We start from the raw sequence: 23,480 nt of genomic DNA, 5'->3' as shown, positions 1-23,480 counted from the left end.
GTAGGCAGAAACACATATTGTACAATAGATTCTGTACCTTTATTGAAAGTGGAGGGCAAAACAGCAAATCAATTGCAGATTTAAACCTGAGATGCAAGCAGCCTGTGTCATCAAAATGGTTTCACTTAGAACTAAGAAGAGGGGATACCATAGTCTGATTGTAGTGTACAAACCAGCCATCACCCCTGTTAAAGAACAGTGTTTGTGAATACACAGGCAAAGGACTACAGATGAATCTTCAAATGGATCATCCTTCACCATGCCAATTCATTATATGTAATTATTTTATAATAAACACAAGCAGACATATAAGCATATGATCTTGAATTTATTATTTTTTAATTTTACAACTGCTACTGTATTTGATTTAGAGTTTAATAACCACTTTATATCGGCTTTGGGGAAAATTGGCCCTGGTGGGAGTGTATATATCTGTGTCTACGTCTGTCTGCCCTGCGATGGACAGGCGTCCTGTCCAAGGTTTACCCTGCCTTGCGCCCGTTGCTTGCTGGGATAGGATCCATCTCCTCTGTGGCATCCATTAAAATATGGATGGAAATTGTTATTGTCCAGAACTACATTTAGTAGAATTTACATGTGTATACTAATTTTTAAAACTCTGTGTATTGTATGTACTACCAAGACTAAGTGTAAACAAAAGTTTTAAATTGGATTTAGAACACAGAAAACATGAATTATATGCAATTTAAAATTCAAACAGATCATTCCAAATGGATAAAATGGCATGAAAAGTTTAGAAAATAACTTGTGTATTAAATTACATATCAACAACGAAGCTGAAGCTAGTTCTTCATGACAATTTAGCGGACGTTTCTGAAGGCACACAGCTCAGACAATAAAACAGTTTACTGAGGAATTTAATTCTATATGCCCTGCTCACTTCATTTTGTATAATAATAGTTTGATCATTATTTTGTTGACATTAAAACAGAAGAATCAAAATGTAGGTGTCAGAACACAGAAAATCCCAGTTTTGAGTCCCTTGTTATTAAGTAGCTTAGTTGAAATACGCCTGATCTTTTAATATATAACATGCAAAAGAAACATTTGTCAGCTTTGTCAGTTTCAAAATAGTAAACTTAGTAAACAAGAGAACCCAAATGCACCGTGGTTAAATATCTGGATGGTTTGCTTTTACACTAGAATTGTTGAAATCATGTATTTCATTGAGCTTTTATGCTGTTTGCTTTCATGACTTACTGCAAGTTCTGCTGAATCTGCTTTTTTAGTCCTTGAGTAGGTCTTTATTTTCCATACCATTGAACTATTCAAGCAAAGAAGCTTACAAAAAGACTTTGAAAATCCTATTGCCAGGAAGTGTGAAAGGGAAGCACATTTGCATCACACCATGTATTTGATTAGTTTGGTAAAGCAGTACAGGGCAGCACTGATCTATTTGCTTGGTTCATTTCCTCTCATTCACTTTTAAGATGTGTTTCACAAGCCGTTAATGCCAGAATTATGGGTTTGCATGGCCAATCAGAATGAATACAACAATGGAATGTCTTCAATAAGTGATGTCTGTTATTTAAGAGATAGTTCACTCTTCAATGAAATGAAAGGGCATTAAGGTATGAATAAGATAAACTGAGATAAAAATAAATTGCACAATACAATGATAATTAAATTTAAATGGAAAGAAAGGGGGCAAATGACAATATTTACTTAAAGTAAATAAAGCTGAAGTTCTTTTGGTGCTCTCTTGCTCATTCTAACTTTGTTTTCTCTAGGAAGAAGTGGAACATGTTGTTTTTTTCTGTAGGTTGAATTCCAGGAGTATCACCGTGGGAATATACTAATTCTGAGCTAACCACTTTTGTTGAAAGGAAATGTCCAATAAGATGTTCCTTGCATATCAGCAGGAGGTTCACAATTTCCTCAATCAGTCAACTGTTAACAGAAATGTACTGGCAGTCCTTTGAAGTTCAATCTCTGCAATGTAGTGTATTTAATTATGTCACATTGGGTTGGGCTTTAAAAGGTTTGATGCTTCTATATAATTTAATGTCATTATTGTGATGCCTTTGATTATTTGTAATTAGACCATTTTTGATGTTGGTTCACTGGTCATGCCTTCTTTTGCCCTACTTCATTCCACATAATTTCTTGAGAAACATTTTCAAATGTGAAGAAAAACTGAAACACATTACCCTGGGTTTTTAAAATGAGTATTTAATAGCAAATACCATTATTACAACTGATCTGATCATATTTAGTTGTCATATATTGTACTTGCAATAATTCATTAGAAACCTAAGCAAAATTGTATATTGCATAACATATGGTCCTGTTGGAGGTTAACTTGATATCACCAGTGGTAGTCATCTATATGTTTTAGGCAAATGTCTGCATCATAATTTACTGTAAATAGCTGTGAGGACAATGAGCACAAGCCATGAATGATGGGCTCACATACAGTACATATCCCAGAAAAATGCAATTAAATTGCTCTTTCCCTGTTGGGTTAACACACACTTGTAAGAGGCACAGAAGTGAGTCTGTTTGTTTACAGTATGTTATTCAGTCTGATAAAGTTTAAAGATTAAGAGACTTCTGTTTGTAGCACAGACGCTTAATCATGTATTCAGATCTTGTACAACAATTCTAAACAGTTAGAAAGTTAGAAATGAGAGACACACGTTCTTCCCGTCTGTTTTAATTGTTTATCCGGTAGCTAATTGATGCAAACATTTTGTGCAGCCACTTTTAGAAGAAGCCAGGACATTAGCTTGTTGGCAGGCTGGGCAGCTTGTCACGTACTCTCACAACCCCTTTAAGTAAAGACATATTTCCTTTCCACTTATGTCATCTGGTTTGTGATGAACTGCTGATTGTGAGTTCCATGGGACTTTTATACTAAAGTAATTGTAAAAGAGGAAAAAGGGAAATCATTTAATTAGATTATATTTCAGTACACATACCAGGAGGGGGCTGTACTTCCACTGTTACTACAGCTCACTGCATTTTGCAGATACGTAGACACACCTCTTTCAGGCACTTTAGTATGCAAACCAAGTATCGATACCACATCTGTAGTAGTGTACTCCTACACTGGGAATATGCATCAGGAAAGTGTTTCATTTTATTCAAATGCTTCATTCAAGTACTGGGGGATGCAAGAAGTTGAGTATTTTTTTAATATTTCATTAAAAGAAACCAAAAAAAATAAAATAATAAAGTGGACTGTGAACCAATGAATATCGGTAAAGACCAAAAACTATTGCATCTGTATTCTCAAAAAAGGGTTTCTTAACTCATATAGCAGAAAGACATCCGAGACCAAAATTATCCTGAAACTTGGTTCACACCTTCCCCCTTCTCTCAACGACAGACTCATTTTCTTCTAATCCTCTATTCATTTGCAGGTTTCAGCTTCACACCTCTCTTCACCTCTCTCAGAGGCCCAATCTGCCTCTCCCCTACTTCCGCCTCCTCCACACTCCCGGCTTTTGTTCTCCCATACTACAGTATATAATCTCCGCCGATTTCCCCGTCTTTCTCACACCCAAAGAAGGCTCCACTGCCGAAACGTTGTGTTCTCTTTGGAATAAACCTTTAACTTGTTCCTAAGGATTATTATTACTTAAAGTGAAGTGTTAGTGTTATCTTGGTGAAGACTCATGGTCTCACAGATCATGGCTTTTTATTGATACATTTTGTTTGGCTGTGACATTTTGCAAGGCTAGAATTTGCTTCCTCCAAACACCCTAGATGGCGAGAGACAGAGCTCTGACTTAGTCCAGCTTCCAACACTATGGCACAAATTGTGGTTCTCCTGGGAAGCAGGACATGTTGACTCCTTTTTTGTATTTTTCTTTCTTGATTTTGACTAGGTTTGACATTCACCAGCTTAAATCACTTCATCACCTGTACCTAGTCAACTCTCTCACTAAAATGGGGTGAGTTCTGGCTTATGCAACTCATACCATGATCCGTCAGATCTATACCAAAAACCATTCAAAGTCTTTGTATTTTATAAAACTATACATGTAAAAATAGTGTTTTCTGATACTCAGTGTACAGTACATAATGTAGTTAAATAGGTTAATTCATGGAAGCTCTGTGTAAATAGTAATGCATATATATGTATCTGTGTTCTCTCACAGTGAGGCAGACGAGGTACAGTAGAGTCACCACAGTGGAAGTGTAGAAGAACACTTTTCAGAATTAAAGGAAAATAAAAATAATTTATTTTCCCTTAATATTTGTATATAAGATAGCATGGCGGCATAATGGTTAACATTGTTGGGACCCTGGGTTCAATTCCACATCTGGACTGCTCTCTGTGTGGAGATTTAGACATGTAGTTGTTATTTTATTAAATGTGGTCCTAAGCAAAATCCTGATATTTATGTGTGGTGTCTGTTTTGGTCCTCCATGTCTGTACAGTGATATGGCATATTTTTAGGAAAGGGTCATAGTCAGGTTTGTAAAGCATGCTGTAAATGTAATAATAAGCAAAAGATTTATCTCTACATGAAGACTAGAGAGAGAGCTGTGCTCTCTGTTGAGCTGGTATGGGTTTTGTGTATTTCAGAACAGCATAAACTAGTACACATGAAGAAAGTGTGTGGAATTGTTGCTACCAGCAATAGAAGTTGTCATGCCCCTATTCTCAGACAGCTTTATCTAGGATACTGCAATATATCAGGAGTGTGTGAGGGAGTGAAACCAGCACTCTCAGCTGTCATGCCTCTCTTCTCTAGTGTTCTGTTTCGCAGACAACAGGAAAGCTGGCACTACAACTGTTTTATTTCTACATTGCACCCTCCTCCTCACAAGGTGGGGGTGGAAAACTCTTTAGACCATTAACTACACTAACAGTGATAAATGATGAATCTTGTTTATTTCCTTGGTCTTGATGACTTTAAAAAGCTACAGTACCACTGAAAAAACTGTTTGAAATTTAACATTGAGTTAAATCAAGTTAGGAACTCTCAAATATCTTTATTGATTAAGAGTCGTTATCTTTATGGTTAACATTACAAGTAAAAAGGATAATGAGTAATGTTTTGTGTTTTTTACTTTGCAGTAGAATGGTTAGTACAAGCAAATTTGTGTCAAGGTTAAGTAAAGAACACCCTAATTATACTCTACATTATCCACAGAGATGTTGAGTTGCTCTGGAAAAATTCAGTAACTATGAAATGTTGTCTTATCTACGTCCATTGTAGTTGCACACTTAACTGACGCAATATATAAAAAGACGCATGATTACTAAATACTGTCAGTAAATTATTGTCGTTAATTGTAAAAGTATCAACTTTTCCAAATTGTGAAACACAATTGGTGATTTCTTACAGTGATGCATAATTTTAAATGTGATCCGAAACAACTTTTATAGACCTACTGTGGACTAACATATTACTCAGCCTCATCTCCTTTTTTATTGTTTTTGAAAACTACCTAAATAAACAATTTTTCTGTAAATGTATACTGTAACTGTAAGAGCACATTTTAGAAAAGAAAACCACGAAAAAAAAGGATTTTTATGTTATACATAAGCTTAAAATGATTGTAAAATCATTTTTTATCAGGACTCTTCAGCAGTCCATCCCCAGCTGATTAGAAAGAAAATCCAATTACATTTCCCCAGATACTATTACTCAATGACTTTTAATAACTTAAACCTTATGTACAACACATATTTAATTCATTTGTTGCATCCACTGTTTGCATTTATAATTTCCCAAACACTTTACAGTTTACTTTACATTACTTTACATTACATGTATATCACAAAATTCCCCCAAAAAAATAATTTTAAATACACAGACCACATAGAAATCTTAGTATTTCACTGAAATTCATCAGCATTTGAAAACAGTGTGAATGGGACTTGATATTTTACAAATGTTGGCAATCTCATACTCTCTCAAATCCAGGGACAGTATGTAGTCAGTAGTCTTGTCACAGATATGTCTGTTTCTGGCTTCATAAAAGTAGATCAGGAGTCAGCAACCCTAGTTTTGGAAAGCACAGTGTTATCTGTTTTTTGTTCCAGGTGAGCTCTGAAGCACTTAATTAGATCAGTCAGTTGCCTAATTAGGAGGAATAAACATATTTTTCAGATCTTTCCTTCTTGACCTACTGAGGCTGTCTAGAAAGCCTGCAGGTCTGTGGGTATCCAGCACCAGAACTGCAGGACATTTATCAAGGACAAAAGTGTTGGTCAATAAGACACAATGAATTGTACTGTTGTGTTTTGTGATTAAAGTTGCTTTCTAGCCATGAATCAAACAATCCTATTATTTTGTTATATAATCGCGTGTATTCTCATATGCCCTGTGTAATATACTGTAGTTGTGTGCCAATAAACCAAGGGTCAGGTTTATTAAGCATTCAGGTTTGTGGTGTTTATGGCATTTGTGAGTATTAGCCATATTTAGTTATGGGCTAAGCAGCTTCGATTGAAGCCAGAATTCTATTTCAAAGCCAACTCACTAAGGAGAACATCTGAGAACCAAAGAAGTCCTTGTTCTTTGTTAATGTAACAGTCAGAGCACAATGGAAGTATAAAGCACTCTCCCCGTCTCTTTTGGCTGACATCCACATTTGCTCATTAATGCATTCAGGTTGACTCTATTCGCTTTCCACATCATGAGGTTTCATCTACCGTCCAGCTCCTGGGTGAATCATGCCTAAAGCTCGTGTTCTAATTGTTGATGAAAATGACATCTGGAAAGCTGAGTTTATACTGTATATCCAGTGTCTAACAACTCCTGTGTGTGCCGACAAAAAAAACAGAATCCAGAATAACAAATCCACTGGTAGCTGAATAAATATAGTAGGTAGATATGACTATTTTATCTGTTTTCATTTGTTTGAAAATAGTTCCGGTTTGTTTAGTCTGAATGACCCCTCATTTAAAGAGAATTTGCATAGAATACACATATGTTAATTTCTGTCAGAAATAGAATATTTTGGTTTAAATGTGTTAAACAATTTAGTCCACAGCATTAATATTCTCTTAAAAACTTTTTTTTAGAAAACCCAGCTGGTGTGTTTATGGTTGTCTTTTGTTGCCTTTTCTAAGGATACTAACAAATAGGGTGCATTTTAAAAATTCAAGATTTTTTTTCAAAATTTAAAGCTTTAAAGCATTTTCTATCTTTGTATAGCCTGCTAAATTAGTAAACGAAACAAAAACTCTTCATGCTGGTGTTGTGTTTCCAAGGAAGAGAGATTCTTATTTTCTATTTTCCTTCTCTGTAATTTCACAGCTGGCACAGTACAGTATTCATGATGAAATACAGTGATGTAGTGTAATATCCCTTTGATTCATGTCAAAACTCACTGAACTGCACGTAGACACTGGCTCCTCACTGAAAACCACCGTTAGCTGTTAAACTGTAAGCATGAATCAGCAATGAAATGCATTTGAACTATGTTAGAAATTCCAGCATACTAAACAGAATGCAAGTGCTTTCGGCACTTGGACTCACTTAGACTTGGTTATTTTTTTACTATTAATGCAAAAATAATTTTTAATTAAAAGTAATGATAATAAAATTAATGTTAAGATATGTGTTCTGGACATGTTTTGTTTTACTTGTAGTTAAAATAACTCGTGCCTTTGCTCTATTTGCTCTCACTGTTAAGAGAGGTATCTTAAGAGTAATTCCCTTCACAGTGTGCCAGGAGAGTGATGATAATCCAGAATTGTAAATAGGACTGGACTGCACACCTCTTCAAGGTAACAGTTTAAATTCACTTAAATCATAATTAGTTTACTTATAATTGCCTTTCATCAGAATATCTTTTCTAATTGAATAGTTTATACTAAATTTTTATATATTTCTATCAGGAAAGGTGAAATTTAGGCAGGGGTCAGTAGTTTTATTTACTAAATACCTTTCTTTTCTAAGTTGCATGTTAACTGATCCACACCAGTAAGTGGCAGTTTAAGACAACCTGCTGTAGTAAAGATTTTTTCTTCACGGCTCACAAGAAATCCTTATTGTGTCTGATTTTATTAAAATTGTATTATATTCTTTGGTTGTCTATTTAAAGTACTCTGACAGTGGTTTATAAAATGGTTTTAGTATTCATTTGACTAAAATTATATATAAAAGACAAATTGTGATATAAAATAAAGTGTAATCCTGAATGTTTGTGAGGAAAAAAAATCAAACCTTGCCATCAAATATCAGAAAAATCAGGGACAAAATAACTCTTTGGAGATGCCTTTTGTGTAGATGTTTTAAATTCAATATTTAAGTAAACTGTCTTAAACATTAGCTTTGTCTTTACAAAAAATGCATTTCGACAGACACTCCGAAAAAAAGTATTTTATCAAATGACACTGTTGCTGTGCTTCTGAAGGAGAAAAAAGAAGAATTGAAAACGAGGAATCAAATTGTCAGCTTACCTTTATGGTGCTCCTTACTTTCTTTTTCAACACTGCTGTCTTCTTCTGATGATGAAGTTGATGACACTACTATAGTCAGGAAAAGAAGAGTTTGTAGCATAAAGACTAGGAAAACTTTACCTAGCATCTTAATTACTACCTCTTGGAATAGCCCTCTAAGTCCAGCAGGAGTCTTTAATCAGTGCCTGCAAAACTCCCCTCTTATGTACAGAGTTATAAAGCCTTGCAGCAATGAGTCAGTAACAAATCACCCTTGTGTAATTTAAAGGCTGCAAACAGGTAAATGACACTGCTGTCACCAATCACAAACAGGCAACCTCTGAAGGTTCCCACAATGTCTTGTGTTTAAAAAGGCTAACTGCAGTCTAATCTAATCCTGTTGTCTAGTAGAGCTACACTTGCTCTTTAAGTTTTTTCTTCATTCAGAACAAAGTCCGGTGCTCTGTGTAGTGTGAAGGGGTGTGATTTGTTTAAAGGTTTTAAAGATTTCTGAGTATCAGTGAACCTCAAACATGTCACTAAATCTCCCAGTATGCACTACTGTCCAGATTCTAGAATTTCAAAGAAGGAAAAGATGCATTCTGTAGAAGTTATGTCAGTCTTTTTGAATTTATCGTTTATGTTTGTTTTAGCTTTAACTCCCGCAGGTTTTTTTATTATTACAGAGAAAAAAAATGTTTTGTTTTCAATGAAGAGATCTTGTCTAGCATCTTCATTAAAGAGAGTTAAATACAGGTCCACATGATTAAAGCACCTTTGCTACAGCAATATTTTACATATATACACATCTAACATTTTCACATTTAAATTTCACAATTAAAAGTTCCTTCATAATCCCTCTCACAATTTTCCTCACAATATCTGATAAAGATTAGAAAAATAAATAAAACGTTCAAATTAGAATGGGTTATCAGCACATTGAAAAGCTGGGTATATCATTTGTTGTAACTAACGCTGAGGAAATGTGTAACTGCTGATATAGTGTATCAATTGATCACTAACGAATATCAAGAGTGTGTATGAATTGTTCTGTTTGTAAAAGTATAAGGCAAGATGACTTTGTGGGATCAAAGACTCCTGCTGCATTCCTATCTTGAGTCAATCACTCTGTGTAATTCACATATAAATTTGCAAGTCATACAATGAATTGATTCACAGTAATGCACAGCTCCACATTTTAATGTCTTTTTTTAATTCTAAGCACTTACTGTGTTTAATTACTCAATGTATTGATTGTTTAAAGATAACGTTAATATCAAGAGTAAAACCCAAGGCATTTCACCATTTATGTTTGTAAAGTTGACACACGCTCTTAAGCTGAGATTTAAAATCCCCATAAAGAAAGTATTATATTGCTATTTTAAGCTAGGAGGAGTTTGTCAAATGAGAAGTAGACCTAACAGGGGGAGTGTTCCCTTAGGTCTTCACCCTCCTTATGTGACACAGGAGATTGCAGCTGGAAAGTTTTAAAACTGGATGGATATAAAGTCCGGGAGTGGAGCAAGTGGCAATTTCTTTGTTATTTTTGTAAAAAGGTACACCATAATATTTAATTGGGAAAATGATACAGCCGCAGATTCCTGACATTGTTTTACACTGGTCTTGAGGCTCATAAGCATGGTTGACCACAGGGTGAAGAAAGATATAAGATGTGAAAAAGGGGTCAGCTGATTTCTTTCTGCACAAAGACTTCTTGTGACACAAGACATTCCACGCTTAAGCACCTTTGAGTTATGGCTGGGAGGGGAGTTAACTGATAAGAGATTCTAAGTGCAAGATAGAGACCCCTAACTAAGGAAAGATAAAAACCTGCCATTCAAAGTGGTCAAGGTCTTGGGAATGTCCAAACACAGGTGACCTCCCCCAATTACCAGGGTAAAAATTAGCCTGAAGTTTGCTATATAAACTGTATATTTTGTACCTATATTCCGAACAATACTTTGATCTTATTGTTCCTTGCATGCAATAAACTCAGTTGTTTAAACTTTATCTCGGGATCCAGAACGCATTTTTCTGTTACAACAAGAGGTATTCAGAAATGGTACAGAAGTACACATCAGGAAGCAGCTCTAGTATAGTCTTTATTATTCTTGCTTCATTTGATTTGTAATGTGCAATGAAGCATTACCAGGAAAGAGAAGGAGATTTGCAGAATCTAAACTAAAATATTCTGGATATTTCTGTGTATGTCCTTTGCATGAGATGGTCATTTTTAAATGAATGATTTTTCTAGAATACATCCTAATATCCTAAAATTATATAAATAAATACATAATATTTTGAAATGATATAAAAGTTGCATTACATGTGGAACACCTGAAAGGTACTGTAAGGGATCTTTGAACCTGAGCATCTTGGTAAAGTGACACACAAAGGCAACCATAACGTATAAAAATAGAGCTCTTTTTTAACATGTATCTCTCTGAGACTAAAGTCTCTTTCTCTTACGTCCTTGCTCCCTTTTCCCTCTGATTTCTCTCACATAAGAGGCTCTGCTTTCCTCCTTAAGAGTAGATGTCAATGACCAATGGAAGCACCTGCTTCCTGCTCTTTAACCTTTACTTGACCAATTGTCTTCCTTCAATTATTTTCCTCCAAATAAGAAAATGGCCAATAGAAAATGGAGTGATTCTAACCTCATGCCAAAGATGTTAGTGATTTGGTGATAGGGAAGCCCTTGATCAGTTATCTCTCAGAGTTATCTCTTAGTCAGGTATCTCTAAAAATCCCCAGAAACTCTGACATGAAGTAAATGCCAACAAAGTTTGGATATAGAAAACTGAATAAGAGCATTACAGGCCAATCCCAATGGAAAGTCAGTACTGTTTTGAAGATTTTCAGTGGCAGGGAATATGATCTCCACAGCATGTTATGAAAATGACTTTGTTTGAGAAACTGGTAGATATGGGGACTATGGTGTGCACTAATTGAGTGCTGATGAAAAATATGTCATTTGTATCAATAGTAAACTAGTGTGTGATCCTTTATGGTAAGTGCAAATGAATGATATTCTCACAAGAGTATGGGTTAGTTAATAGAGTATTTGCAAATTGCCTTTCAGGGCTTTTTCTGTTTAGACAAATGATCAGGTCCACATGCTCAATGGATGCAGGATTCACTGCTATAGACCACCCAGACAGAGAGACTTTGTCTTTTTAAATCTCTTTACTTGTTAATACAGACTCGCTGATTCATTATAATAAACATTTTTATTTTCCTTTGACTCTTCTCACTCTCTGTTGTGAGACAGTGAATTTAGCTTAGCTCAAATGCACATAACATGCAAAATGCCATTTTGAATGTGAAGCCAATGCCCTCTAATGAGCGAGATGACAATTGCACTTGCAGTTTCCTTGTATTAATAATAATTGCTTACACTTTTATAGCGCTTTTCTGGACACTCCACTCAAAACGCTTTACAATGGGAAATTTGGCCAGGACACCGGGGTAACACCCCTACTCTTTTCAAGAAATGCCCTGGGATTTTTAGTGACCACAGAGAGTCAGGACCTCAGTTTTACGTCTCATCCGAAGATCAGCAACCTTAGTTTTTCCCAGGAGGTCTCCCATCCAGGTACTGACCAGGCTCATACCTGCTTAGCTTCAGTTGTGAGTTGCAGAGTGATATGGCTGATGGCTTGTATTGATATTGCTGTATTGATGATGACCAGCCTTCTGTGTAGCATTTGTCTTACATTAATTAATTTTTATAACAAAAACTGCACATTGCAAATTGTCAGTTATCTTGAAAAATAAAATTAGGAACTTGTGTAGCAAATGTTCCTAAATCTGTATTTCTCAAAAACAGTTAAATATTTTTTCTTCAGGTGTCAGGCTCCACGGCCGAAACGTTGTGTTCTCTTTCTTCTTTTTTTCAGCATGGAATAAACCTATTACTTGTTCCTTTGCAGCCTATGCATGCTGACGCAGCTACCCACCTGAACATTAAATGTATCTGTTGTTGAGAAGACTAGGGGCCTGCAGACACAAAGAATGCTTGTTTTAAGAATTCCAATTAATTGTTTTTAAATAGAAGACCAATCGCAACTACCTGCATATACAGTAGCTCAGTTTTGTAGACATCTTATGATTGTGGGCATCTTATGTTTAATTGTCGTAGACATTTGCTTAACCTATAGAAATCAAATACAATTGAAGTTTTCCTTTTTGGAGACTTAAGCTATTTGTTTTTTATCAATAAGTTTATAACAGGTCAGCTGTAACTTTTCTTGTCAGAACAATCCTCGTAATTGCAAGGAGGGTGCGTCTCTTTGGCCAAATATACTGTACAATAAACTGCTCTTCTGCTCGACAAAAAGTCTCCAGTAGATTTTTACTCTACGCTATCCAACAACAACAATAAAAATCCCCAAAGTCTCAAAGTCCTCAACGAAAGCTGACTGTATTGCTCAAGTGTAGGCTCAGGTCCATGTGTTGCTGAGGTAATTTGTAAGTTCTCGTGTCCTACGCAATACAAGGCTTCTTTTAGCAGCAAGTAGGATTTGGGCAGACTCATAGAATTTAATTAATTAATGGCGTTTGACTTTTACTTTTTTTTGTTTTAAAAGCTTTCTCCTCTTCTTTGTATGTACAGTTGTTTGACACCCTTTCATTTTAAGTGAAAAGACGCACCCAGATTTTGCCCCATGAGCACATAAATGGTCGATGAGAATAACAGAACTCCAGGTATTCCTCATGACAACAAACAGCTTCACAGAAATGAAAATATTCAAAAGGATCGTAACCTAGCTTACAAAGAGGAAAAAAGAGTGCAAAAAACATCTCAGTGAGATCAAGGTCTAAAAGAAAATGAAGAGTGATATACTCTGAAATAGTCTTAACAGTCGTAATAGAAGAGACTAGCATCACTCTTGTCACTAGGTCAGCAAATGCCATTTTAGAAGACTGTCCTGGGTCTCAACAAACACAGCAACTCCTGTGGCTTCCTGAGCCCTTGCAGGTTTTTTAGTGCTATCAGTAATGGACAGTAATGGACGGTAATGTCAGTAATATGCCTCCACTTGAATCAGCTCTGAATCTCTGGCCTGTGATCTGTTAAAGAAAAAAGGGTTTAAAGGTGGGCAGGACAGAGGACTTTGTTGATATTTCCTCATATTCCCCCTATGTGAGATATAAAAATGCACACAGCTGGCCCTTTCAAAATTTCATAGATATAACAACAAATCACTGGTCTTTCAAACATTTAAAATAAGAGGATAAATTAATTTCCCAGTGATTAATTTAAATTAATCATTAATATCCTAGAATGGCACTTCATGCCTACCACAAATGAAGGTTTGACATCCAAATATGAAGCTGGCAGTCACCTCTGCCCAGAGGCAGAAGGAGTAAATTGATCCCTAAGAGGAACAGTGCTGACACTTGCCATCAAGCTGCCAACTCCCAAAAGGAGAAGCTCCCTGGAGCGCAGCAGAGAATTGTGAATGTGTTACATTGTTCTGAAGAGGATGAAAAAGTGGATTTACTAACTAGTTTAAACATTTTACTGAAGGTGAAGAACTATACGATTACTGTGAGTCTGACCACCTTAAGGGGAATCTCTATAGGCTCATAGTCTTCATAAATCACAATTCAGTTAGGTACCAGGGAAAGAGCAAAAGCTGCCAATAACTTTGTGAGTGTCATTGTAAAGAGCAGCAGAATCCTAAAGTAGAACAGATTCACACTATGGGAAGTTTCAGTTATTTCTTCTGTGAAACTAGCTGAGTTCACCATATTCAGTCTACGAAGGTCATTTGCTATTTCTAAAAAGTAGTGTAACTGCCAGGTCCAGGGAAACAGCTTGTGATCCGAAATACCCAGTTCAAATGCCTATAGGCTGGACAAGCCAACACCACCAGAACTGACAAAGTCTAATGTACAGCCATGCTTGTGTTTGGAAGTTTGGAACATGTTAAGCCAAAACGGTCCAAAGTAACTGTGAAACTGGCATTTGCCATGCAGTTAAGAGAAATGAACAGAGAAGACACTAATCACTTACTACATTTTGAGTTATTCCAGTAATTGCTAAAAATAAATTGCAAGTGCACTTCCACAGAATACAAACACGTAGAATTTGTACTGTTAAGACGTCAGAAGCAGAGCCTGAACATTTCATGGCAAAGATTGATCCATTATATTCTGTTAGTGCTATTAATTTTTTGTTCTTATTTTTCTTGAACTTCTTGAGTTTCTTTTTTATACCCTCCTGATGAGGAATTACTTTTTTCTCAGCTCACCTCCCTATGTAACACTGCAAGTTTTGCAGCAGCACAGGTGAGATAAGGAGCGCACGCTCTGTACATTTCAAGTCATTTAACAGTTTTACGCACTGTAAACTTCACAATACCTTACAGAAGAGCTGGTGATAAACCCTCACAACACTTTTGTAGTCACCCTAAATTAAAGGGTGACGATATTCTGTATCAGGCTTATCCAAATTATATAATATTGCATACTGTAATTAACATATTAGTTGACAGTTTGTCAAATTCAGTCTGGATTGGTGAACTGTTGTGCAAGAAAAAATGTGCATTATTTTGCACAATTAAATTTGAGGATATAATGATACACTCAAGCCCATAAGACCAACAAGCACCAAAACATTTCTAGCATTTATTTTCATGGTGTCACAACTGACAACAGCTGAAAGGAATCAGACAGCTGGAGTATCTTTGTCTTAGGAACAGTTTCTTGCCTGTTAGATGACTGCTAGTTTCCATAATATCTCTTGTTTTGGTATTTCATGAATCAACACATCAAAACTGGACCAGAAAATTCAACTGCAACACCTTCGCAATTAGTTTCAATCAGATGGCTTATTTTCCAAGGCTTCTACGTTCTCACATAATCAACGTTACACATGTTAATTCGTTCATACATTCAGTGTTCAAGGGCTGTATTGGCTATCATGATCATTTGAAATTAACCCATTTCAACTCTTGTGGAATGAGTTGGGTTTTGGAGCTCATAAGTCACATCCTCAACCACAGAGAATCAGTGTTCCTGCAGCTTTTGCTGTATTATTGGACAGCACTCCCACAACTGCTTGTGAGTCATTTGTGTCAGCTGATGCCTCGTAAACGTCACGCATATCAGGGCACAGTACGGTCAAATACTCAAGCCTTACATTGTTTCTTCACTCGTAATCCACACCAGTCTGACCTATGGTTGCTTCCTCTACTTATTGCATCAACAAACTGAACCGGACTATGCTGTTGACACTTGAACCTCTGTTGAGACCTAATCAAAAGTAAAGTGATAGTCCTCTTGTGAATGTTAGTATAATAACTGACCTTGTACTGAAACAAACCAGTGAAGATTCATTGCAAGGTGAACAATTATTGTTTCTAGATAAGCCATGGAGACAGTATGGTTGGGAAGGTCACATAATAATTATATCTAATCCTGGCCACTGAAAGGTTCAGTATTGTTTCTCCTTGTAATTGCCTTATTGATATTTTTTTTAAACTGGTCTTAAACTTCTGTCATAAGTAAAACTGAAATGTTTCCTTCTTCTAAAGAGGAAACCAAAGTGCAGGATATATTTTTATACTGGCTTTGATAACAATGAAATGTTTTAAAGGTACATTTTACCCCTGTTTTTGTCAAGCAAGTTTTACAGATAACAAAAACCTTGCATGATTTTGAACAAGGTCTCAACCGCACACCAAAAAGTGCAGGGCAAAGTAATAGATTAAACAAGGACCAGGATTTAAGGATGATATTACACAAACATTTTAAGTAAATTTTAAGTAAAGTGCAAGTTGTGTTCCTAGATTGTTTTGCGAGGGTTCTTAAACAGATTGTGACTGTAACCAGCAGGGAGGCAATTTTGGAAGTGATGTCCAACTAAAAAAGGGGAAGCGAATCCTGAGCAATCTGATACACGCAGTTTGGAATATATAGCTCTCTTACCCAGAATTCACCAATCCAGATCCTAGTTTTGCTAGTAACTGATTATTTCCCTAAGCATTGACATAGATTAGGCGGAGCACCAGTTGGGCTGAATCAGTCAGGATATCCTGGCTTGCTTCACAACAATAACTCATGGGACTTGCTGGGTACCTGTGAATTTGTTGTGGTCAGTTGAAGATACAATATTTCCTCGAATTTGTGCCAACTCTACCGACGTAGGAATGAATAATCAAATATGACATATCTAGATTTTCATATGAAATCAATTCTCCATGAAACATTTAATTGGGGAACCTGGTAAAAAATTTCGACAGAGTGTCAGGAAATGTTGTAAAAAAAACATTTAAATCATTTAAAGGCTTCCAGTCAAGTGACTACCTATTTAACAGTCTGAGTGAACTGCAAATAACCTAAAGGTAAATTAGAATAAAATAATGTGGATATCTATATAGGTAAATTTAAAAGAACACTAGTGACACAAGTTGTGTTTTGCCAAGGAGGTGATAATCCATATACAGTACAGTAAATTTTCTCTGCACTGTGTGAGGTGTACAGATCGAGCAGGTTTTAATGTGATGAAGCCTGCCAAGTTTTAAGTCAATTAATGTACAGTAGCAGTTTCCAAGACAGTGGTAGTCTGAAGCTTGTAAATTGTGGACAACAGGAGCCCATACTATGACTTACTGTAATTTAACAGCATTACCACTATACCTACCAAGTTTGGCATGAATTAGCCAAACAGTCCCTGAAAGGGAGCAGTGTGCTAAGAGTCCACAATTTGCTAAGCAGTTGATCTTAAAACCTGCCAAGTTTAGTTTCAGTTAGTGATCATTTTAAATGACAGAGGCAGTTTGAGCAGTGAGAATAAAACAGGAGGTAGCACAGCCATCTTGGGATTGCAGGAAAGACAGTGTGTCAGATGTTAATGTTATGTTAACTAGGATGATACAGTTTGGATTTAATTGGCCAAAAGTTTTTAAACTGCAGTTTTTAAAATTTAAACACTAAGTATTTAGTATTAGAAGCTGTGAATAGACGGATGGGAAAAGGAATTGTCCATCAGACAGCCATCATCTTAATATATGAAAAAACTCAATTTTCACACATATTCATCCTTTTCACACACGGTCTTGCCCAGAAGTCATTTGCTTGGTCAAGCATTCATAAAAAATATCCTTGCATATTTTCAGGGAGAAATTGAAAAGGCCTGGATTGTTAATTAAATCTTCGTTGTTTCAATTCTATATCCCCCAGCAATTCAAAAAGATGATGTTGTAGTACATGGATCAGACCACCAGCCAATTTAATGGGTTATACTGTATCTCCCAGTATATCTGCCCAGTCTACAAACATGAACGGTTTCATAAGTGGGAAGTAAAGTTAAAAAAAACTCACAATCTCTGTAGCCTTCTACTACTTGCAGTATTATTTACAAAACAAATTAGTAAGACCTCATCAGAATGTTTTTGTCACCTACACGGAGTATATGTGTATGATGAAGACATTTCAAGGAACCATTCCTGTAGCCAGCAACATAAAGAGAGGCTGTCTTTGTCTTTGTTAATTGATAACATTTTTAATATATTGTAAGCTTATTCATCTCAAAGGATTGCAAAGCGCTTTATATGATTATATACTGTATAAATATATATAGGAAAGTCATGAAAAGTCAAAAGAGTACATGTACTGTATAAAGGGCAAAAGGCAGGATACATCCTGGATGGGATGCCAGTCCATCACAGAGCATATACAGATATAAACACACCACGGCCAGTTTTCCCAGAAGCCAATTAACATATTGTACCAGTATGTCTTTGGACTGAAGGAGGAAACCAGAGCACCCAGAAGAAACCCTTGTTAAGGCAATGCAGAGAGCACTGCAAGAACTGAACCCAGGAACCTGGTACTTCCAAGCCACAATGCCAACCACTGCACCACAGTGCCATCCCGGTATACACTATAATATGTACTGTTAAATGTTATTGTGAACCAATAGAATAAATGCCCCTCACCTGGATAAGTTCTGATTCTGTACTCACCCATATTGCTAGTCTTGATAGCATCTTTACTGTGGAATATCTCAAATGCATGAAACATGAGGACAAAAAATCTTGTTTAGTTGTATTCCCTTTTTATTTACATTTACTACAAATACCATTATATGTATATTACTTTTACATACATTCAGGTTCAGTAACTACTACAGTAACTGCAATTTCCCTCACGGGATCAATAAAGTATCTATCTATCTACTTTATTTACACTTTGAGGAACATACTGAGTCTAAAGTGAGAGGCACAGGGTGCAATGCAGAATTGACCTGCACCTACAAGTAATTTCCTTTCTTTCCTTAATGATGAAAGCACTATAATTTTAAAACACTTTATCGTTCATTTCCAACAAGAAAATGGTGGGTCAGTATATGGCAGCAAAATAATGAAGGATACTAAACTTATCAGAGGATAGAACATTTTTATTTTTATAGACGTGTGAAAGAAAGAGATCAGTGCAGTACTGTGTATAGTATACAAGACTTATTAAACTCTAATTATCAAACCGTCACATACACCTTTTTAAAATGCTGCTATCACAGTGATTCAAACAGTTTCTGGTTGTTTTCATGGTTTCTCAAATACATGTTTTTAAAAACAACACATGTTGGATAGCATTTCCTTGCTGGGAATTCCACTCCTTCCTGTCATGCTGGAATGCGGATTTATATTAAAATGCTGCTGAAACCTAAAAGCAATTTACTGTAGGTTTGCTGAAACCTAAAAACAATACATTGCCTTACTTACAGTAGATTCAGTGTTGACAGTGTATCTGTTTCTCCACCCTACACTACTAGTATGACTACTTCAGCTTTCTAGGTGAGGAGGCTCAAATCATCTCCGAAGTAACTGATTATGAATCATAACTACATTTGATTAGCATTATTATCTACTATTACTAACTGCTTCCTTTTAAAGAAAAACCAGGGTAATGTTCGTGATTGCAGCAAAGTTCATGAACTGGGTGATCTGTTACATTTCTGAAATACAAAAAATGCAGAAAAAAACTTAGAAAGAAGCAGCTTAATCTAAAGTATTTAGTAGGCCAGTTTTACAAAAATTAATGGCGAGGCAATCAAGCAATGTATTCTGATATTTAACTTCTTTCACCCATGAACACTTTATGCCAGCAGCCATGCCACCCTGCAACTTACACTTAGCAGCCCACTGAAGCTAAGCAGGTGTGAGCCTGGTCAGTACCTGGATGGGAGACCTCCTGGGGAAAAACTAAGGTTGCTGCTGGAAGAGGTGTTAGTGGGGCCAGTAGGGGGCACTCACCCTGCGGTCCATGTGGGTCCTAATGCCCCAGTATAGTGACGGGGACACTATACTGTAGAACAAGTGCCGTCTTTCGGATGTGACGTAAAACCGAGGTCCTGATTCTCTGTGGTCATTAAAAGTCCCAGGGTGTTTCTCAAAAAGAGTAGGGGTATAACCCTGCCGTCCTGGCCAAATTTCCATTGGCCCTTACCAATCATGGCCTCCTAATAATCCCCTTCTGTGAATTGGCTACATTACTTTGTTCTCCCCCCCCACTATGATGGCAGGCGGAGCGACGCACCTGTTGGAGTATTTCTCAGTCGCATTTAATGGCAACGTCAGCTCAAAGATTTGGTTCAAACCACCAAATGGAGACAGGAGCCGGCAAGCGGACCCTGCTGATGCGGGATTAACGCTAGGATGAGAGAGAGACCCATGAACGCTTTAAGGAATGAGAATTTAAGTTCCCAGTAAAAATATTCAGGTATAAAATGTCTTACATCACTTATACTTCAACAAAAGGGGACAGCATTGGGAGGGTGGGACTACTTTTTAGCGAAGCACTACTGTATAAATGGTAATATATTAAGCAAAGCATCTTTTACCATGTCCACATTCTGATACAAAAAGCTGGCTACTCCCTGTGTTAACTGCAAATTGGTGCATCTCCCAGATGAAACAGTGCAGGCAACTAGCCAAAACTAGCCAGAAGGAGAAAAGAAAAAGACCATGAAGATGTGGAGTTCATAGCTTCAAAAGTTCAAGGAGAGGACAAGCCCGCATTTCAAACAATCACCTGCTCTGCACTGTATATGAATAAGAAACATCTGACTTCCTTCCCTGCATTCTTTTTTCAGCAGAACTCCACCCCCACCATCTCCAGAGTACTTGCAACTGAGGCTGGGATCATATCATGTTGGTGATGAGGGGTAATCATACCACCATCTTCTACACAAGGACTCCTCTGGCCAGGTGAATAAAAAAAGGGAAGAGGGGGAAGCCAGTGCCAATCTCGGCAAGCAACAGGCACACAGCAGGATACATCTTAAATGGCATGCCAGTGCGGTGCAGGACACATGCAGACACACACACTCACACCAGGGACAGTTTTTCCAGAAGTCAATTAGCCTACCAGTACAGTGCTTTTTTGGACTGTGAGAGGAAACCAGAGTGCCTGAAGGAAAACAACATAAACATGGGGAGAACATACTGTACATACTGTACAAACTCCACACAGAAAGCAACGCAGGTCCGGAATTGAACCTACTGTAGGACCCCAGCTTTGTGAGGCAGCAATGCTAACCACTGTAGGACTATGCCGCCCATTTAAATACATCTACATTCAAAATGTATTATTGGATGTTTATGACCATAACATAAAACGTTATGTGACACATGTTCCTTCACATACTGAGCTGCCCGCTCTATTAGCGGTTTTCTCCGCCCTTCTCCAGAAAGATTGGAAGCTTTTTTGATTCTGGCAGGTGCAAGAATATTACGATTAGATTTTAGAGAATAATGTTTGTGTAATCCCAAAGTATTTCTCATAATGCAGCAGAAAGTGCATCTTTGTCTCTGCTTCTCCCTGCCAGGGTGGGTACACAGACTCGACTCTGGGTGGCCAGGTCTGCCTGTGTTGCCCAGTTTCTATGGCCAGGCTGTGGTCACTGAACCCATGCTTCGCTCTGTATCTCATAAGTTATAAGTAAAGGTAAAATTGGTTATTTTTGAAGTCAGAAAAATCAATCCACGTTTATAATAATAATTCCTTACACTTATGTAAAGCTTTTCTAAACACTCCACCCACCCGGATGATGCAACAGCAGCCATAGTGTGCACAGTACACTCACCACACATCAGCTATTATTGGGGAGGAGAACAGAGTGATGCAACTAAATAATACTGGGGGATTATTAGGAGCCCATAATTTTGATAAAGGCCAATGGGAAATTTGACCAGGACGCCGGGGTAACACCCCTACTAAAAACACCCAGGGATTTTTAATGATCACAGAGAGTCAGGACCTCTGTTTTACATCTCATCCAAAAGATGGCACGTTTTTACAATATAGTGTCCCTGTCACTATACTGGGGCATTAGGATCCACACAGACCACAGGGTGATCACCCCTACTGGCCCCTCTAACACCTCTTCCAGCAGCAACCTTAGCTTTTCCCAGGAGGTCTTCCATCTAGGTACTGCCCAGGCCCACACCTGCTGAGCTTCAGTGGGTTGCTAATGGTGAGTTGCAGGATGATATGGCTGCTGGCTATGTTTCCATATTATTATCATTTCTGTTGAGAAATGTATGTATACATTTTTTTGTTAGACATTTTTTAATTAACTGTTTAGTGTTTAGTGTTTTTTCACAAGAAATTAAAAAAAAACATTAAGTAAGCACTATACAGAACTACAGGAAAAGCTTGACCATTATTTCTAATTCCTAGTCCAAGATCCTCTGCACTGATATATTTTCAAATACCTTTGTGGGAGCTAGAAGAGTAAAATTAATTCATGGTAATACATGCCTTAATGGTAGGATATAATAACTAATCCTAAAACAAAACTCTTTCCTGGAGTCTTTATCCTATGAGAAGGCATATATTATCCCAACTGGTTTCTCTGGCTTGCCAGGCGACAGTATGTTGTTTTCTATGAGTCTGATGTCAAAAAGGCTGAATCTATTCAATTATATCTTAATAAAACACAGAAGAAAATATTGTTGTGCCTCTCTTACTGTGTGGCTTTAAGATTAAATTTAAATGCCAAGAATATTAACTGACAAAGAAGGCCTTTCAGAATGAAAGACAAACATTATAAATTCATTGTTTTTATTTTTGTCTTCAGATCCAACAGATATCAAGATATGTTAACAATGGTCTTGAAAAAGCCAACAGAGTTTTTCAAGACCATTTAAGAGTACAGAACTTCATTAAAATCTCAAAAGCCATCTTTGCAATGAAAATTTTTATACAGCATATATCCTTTCCATGTTACTTTTTCTAGGAATGTGCAGTACTGTATACTGGTATAAACAAGCACTTGTTGCTGCTGTTTTTTCAGGTGTATATACTAAAGCCCGATGGATTAATGTTAATCTATTCTGCTGTAGGAGTCTGAAATAAGGAGATCGCCATAATTGCCAAACCTCATGTGCTTAATTAAACAACACACCCTTGTGGACACCAATAGTGTTGTTTTGTAATGGAGGCTCATTTATTTAATTCAAATCACTTTTGCCCTTTAAATATTCTTGGTTTGTCCCTCAGTCACTGATTGCAATGAGATCTTGAAGATTCTAGGGTGTCTGTCTAGTGATTTTTAAAACAGTATACATGGCTTAACACACTTAACATGTATATTATGCTTAAAAAGAATAAAATTACTTCAGTGAGAAACACAATTTCCCACTGTCTTTATTAGTGTATGTTAATGCCATGAACATCTCTGCTAAGCAGTCTAAGAATACTACACATAGCTTTGGAAACCTGTTGATTAAATCTGTAGTTAACTTTCACTAACTAAATTATACTGCACAGTCCTTGTTACTACAAGGCACAGTATTACATTGATTAAATATGTTCATTTTAAAACTTCTATTTGTTTTTCAGTGCAAAGCAAATACCAAAGGATGGTTGCTGCCAAATCTAAGTACAATCTACAGCCTTTACCTGACCCTGGATCAGACTGAAAGGAAGAAATGCTGTCATTGAGCTTTGGTATTTTGTTTATACAGGTTGGGATGAGATAAAAACAAAAACATCAGGCACAAGATGTGAACACAAAGAGTATACTTGAGGTTATCTGGTGTCTTATTTTCATAAACTATAACCAGATAGAGCAGATAATTACACTATGGTA

At 36.7% G+C, this 23,480-nt stretch overlaps 1 protein-coding gene across 1 annotated transcript in view; it reads right to left on the bottom strand.

The window, feature by feature from the left end:
* Positions 1-8,933, bottom strand: part of ca9 (carbonic anhydrase 9) — a 29,043-nt gene extending 20,110 nt beyond the window's left edge. Inside the window, exon 1 of the mRNA XM_088910255.1 lies at positions 8,393-8,933. Coding sequence (XP_088766381.1) covers positions 8,393-8,519 — 127 coding nt within the window. The 5' untranslated portion in view covers positions 8,520-8,933. The remainder of the gene's footprint in view (positions 1-8,392) is intronic.
* Between the last annotated feature and the right edge of the window lie 14,547 nt (positions 8,934-23,480).

Source organism: Atractosteus spatula, chromosome 3 (genome assembly GCF_055471065.1).
Source record: "Atractosteus spatula isolate fAtrSpa1 chromosome 3, fAtrSpa1.hap1, whole genome shotgun sequence".
Lineage (NCBI taxonomy): Eukaryota > Metazoa > Chordata > Actinopteri > Semionotiformes > Lepisosteidae > Atractosteus > Atractosteus spatula.
Note: the sequence above shows the minus strand (reverse complement) of the source record. Positions and strands in the feature narration are given on the sequence as shown.